The 17,063-nt window shown below is 41.1% G+C and overlaps 1 protein-coding gene across 7 annotated transcripts in view; it reads left to right on the top strand.

Moving 5' to 3' along the window:
• Positions 1-17,063, top strand: part of LOC105935735 (rho GTPase-activating protein 21) — a 133,474-nt gene that overhangs the window by 70,495 nt on the left and 45,916 nt on the right. For all 7 annotated transcript variants that reach the window (XR_004927454.1, XM_036125446.1, XM_036125445.1 and 4 more), the window contains one exon: positions 5,483-5,504. Coding sequence is in view for 4 of the 7 variants with exons in the window: in XM_036125446.1 (XP_035981339.1) it covers positions 5,483-5,504 (22 nt within the window). In the remaining 3 variants the exon portion in view is untranslated. The remainder of the gene's footprint in view (positions 1-5,482; positions 5,505-17,063) is intronic.

The raw sequence follows: 17,063 nt of genomic DNA, 5'->3' as shown, positions 1-17,063 counted from the left end.
GTAGTAAAAGGAGGCAAACACTAACTCCTCACGGCGGCGCAGATTGAAAACAATAACAGATCAGGGTAGCATCCGATGGAAGGACATAATCTGATTTAGTGAAAATGTGCCTCTGATCTGCAGTTTTAAACTTTGCAAACATGAAACGTTTCTGATCTTCCTGAAGCTGTAACTTTTTCCAGCTGTGTGCAGCCCTCCGGTTTCCTCTGTGTGTGATAGTTGTGAGGGAAGTGTTTTTTTTTCCCTCTCACCCTTGAATTCCCATTTCAGTGTTTTCCCTTTTAATGATACCCTCCGTGTTTGGATAGAGAGTCTTTCAACGGCATATGTATCCTTAGAGAACCTATTACAGTCACAAACCTTGATGAATTTATCAGTTTCGTGTGAAAGACCGACACAATGTAGCTCCTCATTGTGAAGTGGAGGAACAATATTACACGGTTCATATTACTTTTTTATAAACAGATCATTTGAAAGGTGAGGTGTGCGTCTGTATTCAGCCCCTTTGAGCCAATACTCCGATTCCTCTTTGCAAGCAGCTCAAGATCAGTCAGATCGGATTGACAGAAACCTCGCACTGCAAAAACAGAACAAAAATAAGTAATTTTTTCTTGAAATTAGTATATTTGTACTTTATTTGAGCAGGTAAATAAGATCATTTGCCAATGGAATAAGATTTTTGCACTTAAAATAGGAACAACTCATCTCCATCAACTTATTTCAAGTGCATTATATCTAATTATCTTATTTTAGGGGTAAAAATACTCTTTCCATTGGCAGATAATCTTACTTACCTGCTCAAATCAGGGACAAATGCATTAATTTCAAGAAAATTTTACTTATTTTTAGTTCTGTTTCTGCAGTGCGTCTAGACCTCATATCGTTTTATCGTTATCGTGAAAAACTTCTTACCATGATAAAAATTTGGATTGATCTTGTAATTGTTTGCTATTTTCTCAACTGCTGGTTTATTGAGAGCATCAATAAATATGAATACTTTTATAAGTATAGTTAAGTGCAGTTACTGTGTGCAGTTAGGTAATACATATTACACTTCTTTATGCATCTAGAATATTGATGAAGCATATTTGGAATTTTGTTTTAATATATGTTTTTAAGGACAGTGTTTGTGCTCATTGGGCTATAATTGACATGCAGCCACAGCCACACTGTTACCTGAAAAAGACTGCAAGAGGCTGCAAATACTTTTTATCATAATTCTTATTATTTTCACAACATAATCTCAGTATATTGTGGTAAAATCTAAGTTCCATATCGCTTACATCTATTCTGCATTTACTCCAGGGCTTTAACTAGGCCATTTTTACCACATTAATGAAAAAAGCATCCCATCATCATGAAGCTGCAACCACAGTGTTTCTCTTCGGGGATGGTAGCTGGGATTTCTTTCACTTTAATACTACTTAGTAAAATTAACTACAATCAGTAGCTATCAGAAACTGAAAATACATACATTATTTATTAGTTTATTAGTTATTACATGATGATTTTTATTTATTTATTTTCAATTTATCTGAGCAAAAATACAAGTAAGATTTACATTGAAATGTTTGGACATTTTAGTAGTGCTCAAAAGGAGTAGATAGAAGTTCAAGAACTTATAAGAACCTACCTCCAATTACAATATTCATGTCATGTAACATATGCAGTCTTTTGATAAAAGGCATTACAAATCAAAGCACCGTTACATAAATACAGAGTCTTATTTTAAAGCAATTGTACAGAAGAAGATATCTAGTAGTACTTATTTAAAAATGTTACAAATTATCACATTTAAATGTTTGGGTTACATGCAAATATTTAAAGATGACATATTTATACCTGCTTTTAAATTGTCTTAGCGTCGTACTCCTTTTTATTGATATTAAGACGAATGGTAAAGAATGGAGGGAACTGATAATGAAGGAATAAATAAACCTAGGGCTGGGCAACGATTAAAATATTTAATCGCGATTAATCACATAATTTGCCTGATTAATCATGATTAATCGCATTGTATTTACAAACTCCAAGAATGAATTCAAAAGTAGTGTAAAGAGCACTTTTATTTTAATGTTCTGCTGCCATATGAACAAAAGTGTTGTAACATTTGTAGCACTTATCAGTAACACATATTTAGTGTAAAGCTCAACTTAAACATGTAAAACAAAAAATAGCAATAATAATAAATTAATGCTTATTGCCACTGACAGAGAATTCTCTTTATGGGGAAAAAATCTACCAAAAACAGGCAATTTCTGAGGTAACAGCAGGGAGCAGCATTACCATTTTATGTTCAATACCAAAGTTTAACTTGGCAGTGGTTACAACTAACTTGTTTCTGTCATATTCGATGCTGGAAGAACTTTAAACTGAAATGCTTGCTAACTCGATATGCTTGCGTTGCTTGCGTTTATTTGACGTTGACACGCGGTTTTTTGTTGTTGCTTTCTCGCGTGCATATAGTGAATGGCAGGGGAAAACAGGCAAAAACACATGGATACTTTGACACGAGAAGCGACTTCACCGACGGCGTCTAAGCAGACCTCGCTCCGCACAAAACTTGTTCTGTTCGCCAACTCACCGCCTCGCCTAAGCAAATTCCTGCGGGAAACACCGCCTTCCGCATGTCGGCTTTGTTTTTTTCCGGCCAGCACCTTTCTTCCTCTTTGAATCCGAGGCTGGGCTGACAGCGAGGTTATTGCCGCATTATCGCCACCTACTGTTCTGATTCAAACCCCTACACCGCAGCAACAGACCTTCACAAAATAAAAGCATGTGAGCAACATGCGTTAACCCGCGTTAAAGTAAATATTGCCGTTAATAGTCTAATGAATTAACGCGAAATTAACGCGTTAACTTGCCCAGCCCTAAATAAACCCCATAAAACGAATTGGAGTCAGAGGTACGAACATCATAGGAAGGCTCAGCACACTCCCCTGTTTAGGATAATGTAACATTAAGTATTTTTTCATGGAGAGAAGCGTTTTACACAACTCTTTTGCGTTTAATCCAAGCTGTAAATGTTGTCTGTAGGTAAAAAAAAAAAAGGAAAAAAATATGCAGAACGTTGCTTTGTGATCCGCTCAAGATCTTTGCTAGTCTGCTTCTGGCAGGGAGCCGTTTCAATCTGCTGTCTGTCGTTCATCCAGACGCCGCATCCCTTCCGGCTCCGATTGGACCAAAAGGGGCAGAATGCCGTTTTGGGTCGTCTTTCTCAAAGCCTATCAAACACTGCCCCCTATTAGTTTTTCTGAGCGATATTTCAGGATAAATTGGGTTTACTTTCCTCTCAAGTGTGTTTGGTCGACCTCCTCTTTTTACATGGAAGGATTTCCGACAAAGTTAGCGTAGGCCATTCTGTTTATAGCCTTTGGCTTGGGTTCTGTGTGTCAACAGAGACGCTGTGGCCCGACAGATAGGATGTTCAGACGTTTGTGTAATCTGAGAGCTGGACGGCTTCTCCCAGAGGTCTTCTTGGATATCACAGAAGAGTTTTGGGAACATTTCGGTCCATTCCGGGACAGATTTGGGTTTCTTTGTGATCCTTCTCAAAATTTATTGGAGCCGACATTGAAATAATGTTCTCCGAGCATCAATGGGGATTTTAAGTCACTCAAACACCCTCGTTTTTAGCTTGGTCAGACTCACCTTAAATGTGCACTACGTTCCCAGGATTGGTTTAGTGGAGAGTAAACAGACGGATGTGGATTCTGTGAGTTTTGTTGTAATTAATTTGAGGGCCCTGGATCAGGAGCTCTTGCTTTAATCCTTGTTTAAGGATGCTGGGGATTGCTTGAAGAGGGTCAGTCTGTCTTAAGGACGGCTTTAGAGAAGCACGACTTTAAAGATACAAGCAAAACATGCGTCTCTGAGAGCAGGGGGATTACAGCCTGTGTGTGTGGATTTGACAGGGAAATTAAGGCTTTATGTGTTGATTGGAAGGAAAGCAACAATCATGCCAAAGTTTTGGCCTTTTAACCGTAAGTCATCACATTGCCGGTTGTTTTGTCTTCGCCATCAATAAAAACACTTAACCCGTGTATTTCATAGTCTGATAAAAATACCTAACACTACAATCCTTTTGCAGGCTAGTTGGCCTCTGTGTTACACTGATTTTAAGCATTACACTTTTCAACTAACTGGACAGGATTTAACTTCGTCAACATGTCAAGGATGGTGTTTAAACCTATATTTCTGCTTCATTTTGAGACCCTGGGATACCCTACATGGTCCTTACATGATGTATTTCTATTCTAGATGTCAGCAGATTGTCTTTTCATGACAATGTTATGCATCCGTATATGAATTGATATTTCCAGTTGACTGTTTTATAGATATGCAAAGATACTCTGCTGTTCTTACCCAGAACGTAATGATAACCTTCCCAGAACGTATGGAGTGATTTCCTATAATTTAAAGGTTACTTTCTGGGTCTTAAAGTGTACTTCCAGGAAAGTACCTTTGTAAATTTACGGAAAGTTCTTCAAAACTACTAGAAAGCATATTTTTAAGTTCCGTAGTACTGGGTTACTAGTTGTTTCATAATGCAGCCTAATCCCTGAAAGCAATAAAAGGTTCTTTCTAAGTTCAAGAAAGTACTAGAAAGCACTTTCTGAGGTATGAGAAAGTACCCTGAATGTTCCAGAAAAATAACCTGTACTTAGTACTAGTACTATTACTTCATAATCTCCATGAAGTGTAAGATTATAAGACCCCTCTTACCAGAGCCCAGGCCCTGAAAGTGGACCTAATCTTTGGGATGCACCATTATACTTTTGGTCCGATATCAATATCTGATACTGTTATCATCAATAATCGATATTTACGATATTATATATATATTTCTATACCCTTTCGACAGCGTAAACAAATGACCACGTTAATGAAATTACTTCTCTGCGTCTGTCAAACATCCCACAGTCCTGAAATGCCCCCAAGGGGAGGCGCCCAGGGGGGGCATCCTGATCAGATGCCCAAACTACTTAAACTGGCTCCTTTTGATGCTGAGAAGCAGCGGCTCTACTTTCCCTGCTACTCTCCAGAGGAAGCTGCTTTCAGCCGCTTGTGTCTAGAATCTCATTCTTTCGTTCAGCATGCATACATCATGGCCCGTAGGTGAGGGTCGGCAGGTGAAGGAACCGGTAAATCAAGAGCTTTACTCAAGACACATCAGGAACTCCTCCACCTGAATCAGAGAGTGACCCCCAAACCCAGAGAGGGCAGTCCACCTTTATCTGGTCCCGATGAAGAAAAATATTGTTTATTAATATCGGCCCAGTTTTACTTACTGGCCAGATATGTTGAAACAATGACTAGCAATGGCCGACACCGATGTTAGTGCCAATATAGCCAGGAAATTCCCAGTAAAGTAGCTTCTAACTTCCAGGAAAGTAAAAAAAATGTTAATTTCCAGCCAGAACCTACCAAACAACAGTCTGAAACAATTATCTGACAGGATTTCTTTCTGTTTGTCTTGCAGGATGACGAGAACGGCAGCCGAGGTGAGTCAAAAAACAACAACAACAAAAAAAAAAAAAACATGTCTTTGTTCGTTTGCTGCCTGCATCTGTGATGTCTGGTGTGTGAGGAAAGCAGAGAAATCTATGTTTAACATCTTTGTCTGTTGAAGTAAGTTCATATCGACAGCCTGGTGCTGTAATGCATTCCTTTATATGTAGGCAGAGACGGATCCATTTAAAGGCCGTTTCCGTCTCGGTGTGAACTCCAGGGACTGTATTTCAATTCCACTGATTGAAACAGGCCGTAGGGGGTTGCTTCCCTTAATTAAAGCCAACACATCACGGCCGGCTGCAAGGTATTGCTGCAGTTTTAGAGTATTTGCTCTTTGGCGTATTTGCTGGCAGCCTGTACTCGGATCCTGGCACGGCCTCGGCATTCCTCGGAGCATCCGGCCTGTCTTTCCAGGCCGTTCAGGATGCGCCTCACGTCTGCGGCCCAGCAGGGCTGCTCCGGCGCTCTCTTCATCAAACGCCTCGAAACACCCACATCAGTCACGTCTACATGGACGCGTAAAGCTGCAAATCTTGCAGCCATATGCAGACGGATCGCAGACTTGAAACGTCCCCCCCCCCCTTCTCAGCAGTAAGTTTCCTCATTTGTTCGTCTGGGATTCCTTACGCGTTTCAAAATAAAAGCAAGTGCCGGCTATTTCTTGGAAATAGTTGCACAGAGAGGAAGATGATCCATCATTAGCCTTTTGTTTGTCTTGGATCGCTCCCAAAGCCCCCGCTGAGGAAGGAGGCAGGGTTTCAGCGATTATTGCGTCACAAGTAGGCAGCGAAAGAAAAAAAAAAAAGTGGAAGTGAAAGGAGGGTCAGTGGAGCGCTCTGTCATAAATCTGACCTAAATGTTCTCAGTGTTCTCAACGGGAATCGGACAGATTCCTGTAAGTGTCCCTCATCCTCCCCTGTGGGCCAGTGGTGTCACATTCCTCCTCTCACTCTCCGCACCACCAAACGTCAACTCCCCCAGGTCCTCCCTTCCCATTCAGTCACAAAGCAGCGCTTGAAAACTCACGCTAAAGTCTTACTGACCGATTTCACCCTGCATGACTCCGCTTGGGTCTCTTCCAGGCTTTTATAAGGCAAGGCAAGTTTCTTTTCTGTAACAAGACGATTCAAGGTGCTGTACGTGAACAGAAAAACCTATATTATACATTTACAAAGGAATAAGCTAAGTAAATCCTTTACTAGATTTCTTTCATACATTAACAAACATACTAAGGGGTGGACCTGTTTCGATTGAATTTGCATGTGATCTAAGCCATTGCAAGGCCTTTGTTGGGCAATGGTATAAAGCGTGTTACTCCGCATTACTCCAGACTTTTTGAATTGAGAAAGCTTCCGGGAGAGGAAGCGAAACGTCTTCAACTACGGAAAACAAGTCCAGTTGCTTTGTTTTTTTACTTTTTTGGAATTAACAAACATACAGAAGGCATAAAATCTGAATACTTAACTGTTTCTATTCATAATAATGAATAAACTAGGCAAATCCTTGCCGATTCCTGATCTACAGTAATTTAGTCCAACTTTTCTAAAGCTACGACTCCAATAACTTCTTTGAGTTCTTCCCGGCCTCTTAGCAGGCTCTGAGACCCAGCGCCAAGGAAGCTGACAGGTAGATTTTTTAAAAAGTTGGGTCAGGAATGTCAGAAACTCCTACCAAATGTCGCAGCAAGGCGTCAGATATAGAGACGAACGCTTCATACACAGGTGAAACCAGATATTTACATACAGTGTTTAACATCAAATCAGAAAAAAAACTTTTCCCGTTTCAGCTCGGCTTGGATTACCAGAAGCGTTTCTGTTTGCAAAATACCAGAAAATATGAGGGAGAACTTGGCTTCTTCTTCCACAAACGTCTTCCAGTGGGAACTTTGGCCCGTTCGTCCTGGCAGAGCAGGGGTTACTGGGTCAGGATCGTCGTCCGCCTTGGTCAGGCACCTTTTTAGTTCTGCCTCTACAAAGGGACCGCTCCTAAAACCCTGACTTAGGCTACGTTCACACTGCAGCCTGAAGTGACCCAATTCCGAGTTTTTTTGCCCATATTGACTGCAAAAAGGGAACTACAAGTAAGTAAAATGTAAAGTAAAGTAAAATTTGTATATTTTTCCTTGATTTCAGCAGCTAAATAAGACTATTTGCCAATGGAATGAGAATTTTTACCCCTAAAATAAGATACTTAGACATCCTGCACTTGGAATAAGGTGATGGAGATGAATTGTTCTTATTTTAAGTGCAAAAATCTTATTCCATTGGCAAATAATCTGATTTACCAGCTCAAATCAATGAAAAATACGCTAATTTCAAGAGGATTTTACCTATTTTGAGTTCCCTTTTTGCAGTGTGCGACCTGTATCTGATCTTTTCATGACAGTCTGAACGACACAGATCGGATTTTTTCAAATGCGACCCAGGTTGCTTGGATATGTGGTCCTGAATCCGATACGTATCTGATCTTTTCAGATGCGACCTGTGTCTCTACAGCCAGGTCGCATTCATCCGACCTACACGTCATTGATGCTTGACAAATGTTACTAACGGTTGACCTGGCTATGCCAAAGAGGTTGATTATTGTGCGGTAACAAACACCTGTTGCAAGTCCATTCAGCCCCACGGCAACGCATTTACTCACCGCTTTGGCCGAAGATGTGTGTCTTTACATTAGAGCGCTAAAGAGATCCGTTCAGGCGTACATAAAGGTTGCCTTTGTCATTCGAAAATTATGAATGAAGTCCGTATCAGTAAAGCCGCACACGTCGCTAAAATTTGTCTCTCTTCCTCTCCTCTTCTTAAAAAGATTGCGTTGGTAAAGTGCCGGCTCCGGTCGGAGAATAACGTAAAGAACGCAAGGTGCGCTGCAGCATTACGATCCATGTTTACTTCCGCAAACAATGAGCACGCTTGCTACGTATGATGTCATTGCGTCCTCTAGTGCGCATGCGGGACACTTAGTTGTATGAATTCAGTTCACACACGAAATCACGTACAAGTCGCATATATTTGGAAATGTGAACGGACACGCAAAAAAATCGGAATTGAGCATTAAAGGCATGCTATGCAACATTTTTCAGTTAATTAATATGTTCCATACCGTTTTGGATGATTAAATGAGTCATTTCAGGTCGAACAAAGGTTTTTTCGGACGCCCTGGTGGTCTGTGGGGGAAATACCGCACTTGCAATTGCAGGAGCTCTCGGCCCGCACACACAGGTTCAGAACTCTCGCGCAACACCGCGAGAGTCGGTCTCGCTTTACGGCGAGAACTCCATGTGTTTTTGCCCTGCCATTCACTATATGCACGCGCGAAAGCAACAACAAAGAACCGCGTGTTAACGTCAAATAAACATGCAAGCATATCGAGTTTTATTATTATTATTATTATTATTTATTTATTTTTTATTTATTTTTTTATGTTGGCGAGACGCTACCGCGGCGGCAGCGGAAGCGGCGGCCGCCTCGCCAAGATAGCGCTGCGGGAAGCTTGATGTTCATACCTTCACTGTGTTAGTCATTGTTTGTACTGCCGTTTTTTTCCACTTTTCGTTGCGTTCGCCTGTCTGCTAAGCTCAAAACAACCGCGCCTGTTGATGGAGAAACCAGAACAGCTGAGCATCTTTACGACAGTGCACTTTTACTTTCGCCCTCTGGGGGGAGCCTTGCTGGAAAATCAACCCCGGTTGCATAGTATACCTTTAAGGCCTGCAGTGTGAACGTAGCCTTTGTTATCTACAGGCCAGTTTATAAAAAGTGTCCGTCTGAATGACCCGGTAGTGCCCAAGCTTTAACTTCCTGGCTGATGTCCAGATGATGTTCAGTGTTTCCTCATCTTTTCGTCACGATGTCACCTGCGAGGCGCACCAGTCCAACCCAGATTGTCTCAGTTCTGATAGCATTAGCGGACAAAAGAATACACTTAAAGGGGTTAAAAGGTGCGTTTTAGCCGTGGATAATCCGCCCACGGTGAAGATCGCTGTCATGACTTCACTGGTTTTGCATCTCAACGCGCTCAACTTGTTATGGTCGCTGTGTGACCACCGCGGACCCCGCTGGGTGGAATCGGTCCGGGACCTTCGTCACGTCAGCGAGGAACTATGTGGAGTCACACAGAAACACAGACAGATAATACAGGCCATGTGGCGGGTTATTTTAACGCTCGGGTCAGCGGCTCAGCTGTGTTTGCTCGACTTTAGGTCCGGTGTGCGCGCGCCGGGACTGGAGGGGAGGGGGGTGGGGGGGGGGTTGGCTGGCTGCATGTTGACTAGCTGGGTGTTGCCGCTGGATGCTCTTCAAACCTGCAGAAAGAACACTGAGATGATGCACAGACAAACAATGTTTCGTTGCATGCACGGAAACCACTCTGGAATCTCTGACTTTGTGTCTCGCTGGTGGAAGAGTTTATTTGCTTCCACAGCAGATGTGTACATACCAAGAGATCTTCCCCCTGCATCCTCGTTTCTGTCCTCTTCGGTCCCGTTGTGTGTTTAATCAAGCTGTTAAGGAGGAAAAATCCAAAATCCAAATCTTTTCTTTCTTTTTTTTTTTTTTTTTTTTTTGCAGTGCTTGTTAAACCGCACAGCAAGAAGAACAACAGGAGAAAAAAAAATCCCCATCTGTTAAAATATTTGCTTTTCTTTCAACATGAGACTCTTCCCAACTTGATTTCCTCACTTTTTCGTTTTTGCTTGGATTTCAATTTGTTCCCATAAAGTCTGCAGAGGGAATGTGAGGCAGCGCAAGCAAACAGGATTCCTGTTTTCTCCAGTGAGCCTTTTAAAAACACCGCTCGCTTTAGTGGAGCGGCGAGCAGCGGCGGTCCTCCTCTTTCCCTAAAGTTTCTTCACTTCACCGTTTGTCTGCTTGTGCTTTCTTAATGTAAACGGCAGTTCTGTTCAGTTTTTAATGTAACACCAGTTCATGGTCCAAATGTCATCTGAAGGCACTTAGCAGGACAAACGGATCCGATTCATCCCATCGACATCAAACCCGCATTTTTTAATGCACTTGTTCTTTTTCAATTTCTAAAATTAACATTAAAAAGTGAGATTTGGTTGGATTTATTTTCAGTGAATAAAGCAGTATTAAAATAAAATTGTGCCCATATTTGAAAATATGAATTTTTTTTTAAATCCCTTTGGGGTTTTGATATTTAGACAGCTTAGTTTCCCAGCTGTACCTGAATGCAGCAAGCGTGGCTGTTGGAAAGATCCCATCTCATCAACAGAGATTCCTCCGATGTGCATCTCACAGGTGTACAGATTTCAGACTGGTAGAGCTTGGTGACCCGCCAGTCCTATAATGCAGCGGAGAAAACCCTGGACTTAGGGTTAAAAAGCTTCTTTGACAATGTATTTTCTTAAACATTTATTAAACATTGCATGGCTCAAATCGGTCCAACAGCTTACCAATCACAACAATCTAACATGCCGTTTTTAAACGGTGTGTTGCTGCTGTGAATTTTTACGCACACAGGACGGGTACATGATGTTGTTTCTGTTTTATTTCTGGTCCACTTCTCTTACTGGCTTCCATGTCTTCAGGTTGCCAAAATAAAATACCAAATGCTGCGCTCTGTGTTGGGAACCTTGAGAACTCTCATATGATTGGCTGAGGAACCAGGAAGTAAACAAGGGCTACACTCTGAACCAAAGTAGTTCTGGACCATACCTCTAGGTCTGAAAGGAGAAAAACTTGACTAAGGCATTGTTGATGGAGAGGACTGATTGTTTATAGGGAATGATACTTCCATCCCAGGTGAGAAAAGAGAATGATTTAAGTTGATTTTACAGTAAATGTCTTAATTATAGCTCCTTTAATGTTTTCAAATTGCAGAATTTAGATTCGTGAGTGGATCTGTCCATTACTAGACAAACAGCTAGACACTGGGCCAGGTGTACTTTCTATGGAAAAGAAAACAGAGGGTATACAGAGTTAAACGCAGCAATAGCGCCATCAATGTTTCCATCCAAGAAAGATGCACAGCTAAGAAAACTGAACAGAGAGTACTTTCTATGGAAAATCACAACAATATGACACATTCTATATCACTGCCAGGGTTCTCGCCAGCGTAATGGGCCGTTACGCTGAAAGTTAACGGCCCTGAAAGAAATTAGACCGTTAATCTCTCCAGCCTAAATTTACTGGACCAATCACACCGCAAGATGTGCGTCAGAAATACCCATAATGCACCACTTTTCTGTAACCATAACCGTCAAAGATGGCGGCCGCAACGTAGCGACGTTTTAACGATGCCCTTTGTTATGTCCCGAATGAGCGGGATATATCTTTAAAACCTCAAACAACGGGCTCTAAAACAGAACGTGTTGCTTGGAGTTTGCATCATATTCGTAGTTATCTGATTGGTTCTAACCTGGTTCCACTGACCCTGTTAGTCCCGCCTTCCCCTACCTTTGAAATTGGGCTCTACTCTCGCCGTGTTTATGGCGTAAGTCAGTCTGGACGACCAGCCTACTGAGCCTGACACTGCAATATTAAGAAATTGAACAGTTGAATTTGGACTGACATTACATTGAATACAACTGGTAGCAAAGTTCAGTAAGTGGCACACAGAGAGCAATCTGTGCTCAAGGGTCTTGCTCAGGGTTTCCAGAGTGACACACTGAGTCTCAAACCCGCAGCCTTTGCGGCTTCTCCAAGATGCCCCATAACACCCGGCTCCGAAACCACCCCGGTGGCCTTATGGTAATTATTCTATTTAGATACATGTAGTTGAATTCAGTAGATGGTGTGCAGGGATATTTAATGAGATACAAGCTGCCAGTTTATGGCTGTGGCTGTTCTAATGTTTATATAGCGGCCATTTTGGATTTTAAGGTCGGGGCTGGTGGACAAGCTTTGATTTTCCCTGCTGAGAATCCTAACTTTAAACTTGGTTTTACTTGATTTTGCCCATTTTTACCTTTGAACTCTTAAAATAATAACCAGATCTTAGTTTTTCTGTCAGTTTATGTGTGATTTTTGGCTATTAACGCAGCGTATTTTAAATTTAACATCAGAATGAACCCAGATGCTGTTCGTACAGTTTTGAAGATGCATTGAAGTTTTGTAAAAAGCGGTACTTCCAGTCCTTCACGCTCTTTTATTGGCACACTAAATCTGCTAGGGACAGTTTGTTAATCTGTTCCGGGGAACGTTTAGCTTAATTTCAGTTTCCTGGAAATAGATTCAACATTTCAGGCTGAAATCACACCAACTAGCTCCAGATGTTTGTCACTTGTTCCCCTACTTGAACCTAAGCTCCCTTGTTGTGTGGTGTGCCTCATTTAGCAAAGAGAAAACAAAAGATTAAATGCATTTTTTGCTGTATGTATCAGTAAAATGTTAGTTTCTTTATCCCAGATGGGTTTGGGTATGTGTAATTCTTCTGATTTAAAACGCAATAACATGAACTCTTCCACCTTCCTGTTCTGGTGGGAAAACGCCGGGCATGAATGTGTGTTACTGTGTTTTTTAAGGGGGTATGAGCACAGATGTAGCAGCATTGTTGGTTTATTTATTTATTTATTACATGAATATTTACATTTGGAAACGCACTAGTTTTAAACATACTTTCACTAACAGTTTTACAACCAGGACAGCTCGCCAGTTTGATTGCTTGGCAGAATTAATCTCACACTAATAGTTTATATGCACACAGCTGCGCCAGATGACCTTCCAGATTTTTGCCTCTCCAAGTGGAAAAGCAAAGCATTTGCATATAAATTTGATTGTGTATAAAACAAGGGTAAGACTGCATAATAGAGATGATACCTTTCCATAGGTTACAGGTTATTTTGCATGAACTTACAGGTTTCTCTTCCCAGGACCTACCTGGTTCTTTTCTAAGCTTCCCAGTAATAATACAATAATACACCAATATAAATTAAGAAACCTGCTACAAAACACAATAAAACGCTTCAAATACAGAAATAAAACATGCCAGTAAAAATGAAATAGAATTCAAACCTTAGTTGTTTTGAAGGGCAGTTTTTTGTATTTCGTATCTATTTATTCCATCTGGAGTCGCTCCACTAGAGATGTATTTCAGAAGGAGGGACCTCATCAAAAATCCTTTTTATATGATTGGATAAACCACTTGTCCATCATCTTTACTGACGTACTACAAGCTCTTTTGGAGAAGGGCGAAACCATCGTTTCCACAACCAAAAGCCTTCAAAGCCGTTCTCTGGTGTTCTTCTAAAGATATATATTATTTAGTAGATTGGACAACACTGATGAAATAGCAGCGTCAATATTACCGCTTGCTTCCTCGCTGCGAGTCGCCATTGTTGCCGCTTCTCTGATTGGTCATATCTACGAAAACCCCGCCCGGCGATCCTGATTGGCTCATCCATTTTATGTGGCGTTGGAATCCCTCCCAATGTCAGCGAGTCCAGATGGATGTGTTGACGCCGTGTGGAGCTCAGTGGAACTACATCCATCTGGTGTTTGGAGGGCAGTAACTGTTGGCTAATATACTCAGAGTGTTAGGATCTTCCATTTTTCATCGTAATGTAATTTCTAGGCGGTCGGACAGAGTCTCACGGCTGCAGACGCTCATACTGGACACAAATGTCGCCCAAAATGCTAAAGGTCAAAGAGACACAAAGAGAGGAAAGGTTTATATTCCACCTGAAGCCATTATTATTGTCAATGCTAAAGTATTCTAATATCGTGAAGCCCAGATACTTTCCTGGAACTTTGCCCAGATAAATTGGCTACTTTTAGGAGCGGGGCTTTAGGATTGTGTGATTTTAGCCAAGGCAAGGCAAGGCAAATTTATTTATATAGCTCAATTCAGTACAGAGACAATGCAAAGTCCTTTACATGATTAAAATATTGGAAAATAAAATAGAAAGCAAGTAGGGATAGAATGTAGAAACAAAAAAGAACATTAAAACAGTTTAAGTAGAACGGTCAAAGGCAATTTTAAACAAATGTGTTTTTAATCTTGATTTAAAGGAACTCAGGCTTTCAGCACTTTTACAGTTTTCAGGGAGTTTGTTCCAGATAAGCGGAGCATAGGAACTAAATGCTGCTTCTCTGTGTTTGGTTCTGGTTCTGGAGAGCAGGCTGGAGCCAGAAGACCTGAGTGGTCTGGAGGGTTGATACACTGATAACAAGTCTGTGATGTATTTAGGGGCTAAGCCATTCAGAGATTTATAGACTAACAGAAGTATTTTAAAGTCTATTCTCTGAGATACAGGGAGCCAGTGTAAGGACTTTAGAACTGGGGTGATGTTCTCTACTTTCTTAGTCTTAGTGAGGACGCGGGCAGCAGCGTTCTGGATCAGCTGCTGCTGTCTGATCCACTTTTTAGGCAGACCTGTGAAAACACCGTTGCAGTGATCAATTCTACTAAAGATAAACGCATGGATTAGTTTTTCCAGATCCTGCTGAGACATCAGTCCTTTAATCCTAGAAATATTCCTCAGGTGACTTTATAACGGTGGACTTTTGTTGGGTACTTTTCTTAAACGTAAAAGCTCCTTTTTAAGTATTTGAAGGTTCTTTTCTTAGCCGTTGTTTTCCTGAATTTACCAAATACAGTCCTGAAGCGTTGCTAACATTTTATTGGTACTTTCAGGAACAATTCAGCGTTATGAGGCGACTTGAAATGGAGAACGTTTATTAAACCTAATCCCTAACCCTACCCAGGGTTTCCCCCGCTGTATTATAAGCCTATAAGGTCTATAAAGCTTGGAGCTCCACACGACTCCAGACGTGGGATTGAGAAAGCTTCCTGGATGGGGAGCGAAACGTCTTCAGCTTCAGAATAGAAGTCCAGTTGTTTTATTTCTTTTTTAACCCCTTTTTTTTTTTGGTTGATCATGACCTGGATGACTGAGAATCTTCACCAGCAAATATATTTAGATATTTCAAAATAAGATCCTCCTTTTGTTGACAGTAGCTTTGAAAGCATTTGGATTTTATCAGATTTTGTGTTTTGATTTGAATTAAAAAGCTTTGGTTTTTTGGCAGCTCAGACGTACTGGAGCGGCTCATCTGGATTCTGGATTTCCTTCCCGTCTGACGGTCGACTGACTGTTCCTAAGAATGTCGGCCTTTGATAGTAAAAATGTGGTCCTTTTTTTAAGGCAGATGTGAGTTATGAACTGATGTGAAGTGTACTTGTGCTTTGACCTTCCCGCACTAAGGGGACGCTTCCTTTGCCAGGATTTTGAGCTTCCCATCATCAGATTTCTCCCGTGGATCAGACCTGCTGTAGATAATCATCTAAACATAAACATGGACCCCTCTCCTTTGGGTTCGAAGGCCTCAGCACACGCGGGGAGAGGCATTTGCATGTTCCTACATCTGTATGCGGTTGTGGTGGCTTGTAAACGTGAGAGTGACAAAAATGTTAATGCTGGAAAAGACTGAGGTTAATGCAGTGATTTGGCAGCAGAGCCAGCTCTCTCTCTAGAATAACATTATCTAACCCAGAACAACAGGGGAGCGGGTAGCCGGCCCACACAACCGGGCCCAGCTGTGCAGCGCAGGACGGCAGCCAAACCAGAGCTTGTTGAGGCCAAGAGCGCAGCGTGCACAACTCAGGCACGCATGCAGCCCGATCGCTGTGAGCTGGGCGATGTTAACTGGGAACAAAGTATCAGTTTAACCGGCAAAATGGGTGTTTTTCCACGGTGACTGCAGCCATTAAAAGGCTTGTAAAGCATCAGGCTGAAGCTAATACACAGCATTTATCTGCACCCAAAATACACAAACTGATTAAAAATTACTTCAAACCATTTAAAAAAAAATTATTTACATTTAGCTAGCAAAAAAAAAATAATAATAATAAAAATATGACATTGAATTTAAACAGTTCAAAGCAGGGTTCATGCCCAGCCTTAAGAATGTAACTTTGAGTATGGACAAAGTCAGCTTGTCTGCACCAAATCTATCTATCTATATAGATATAGATATAGATATATAGATAATTAAAGCACATGGGAGCAGTTCTGGTGGGATGTGTGAAGCCTAAGCAGACATCAGCTTAATCGTCAGAGCAGCAGTGTAGTATATACCGCCCTCTTGTGGACAACAATGAGATAGATGTAAATGGAAACACGGTGGTTGAATTTGAATTTCTAACAGTAGGTCAGTCTCATATTTACAATGAAACATTTATATTTCATGTCCTGTCCAAGCGTCACTCCTCAGCTAGTCAATCAGTATAAAAAAAATCTAACACATAAATTCTATGATACATGAACTTATATAACCGCTGGATCTCTTATTTGATTCAAGTAACATTCAGGGGCAACCTCTGGTATAAAATAACAATAAAATTTATCATTTTTAAAACACCAATACATTTATCCTGCAGTAAAACATGATTATATATATAGAGATGGATGGATGGATGGATGGATGGATGGATGGATAGATGGATGGATGGATGGATAGATGGATAGATAGATAGATAGATAGATAGATAGATAGATAGATAGATAGATAGATGGATAGAGAGATTAGAGCTACATTAATTAAACAAAATTAACTTATCTTGCACCCTAGAAGACGAGATATTACAAA

The sequence above is a fragment of the Fundulus heteroclitus genome, chromosome 21 (genome assembly GCF_011125445.2).
Source record: "Fundulus heteroclitus isolate FHET01 chromosome 21, MU-UCD_Fhet_4.1, whole genome shotgun sequence".
In the NCBI taxonomy this organism is placed as follows: domain Eukaryota; kingdom Metazoa; phylum Chordata; class Actinopteri; order Cyprinodontiformes; family Fundulidae; genus Fundulus; species Fundulus heteroclitus.
This window is presented reverse-complemented; position numbering and strand designations above follow the sequence as displayed.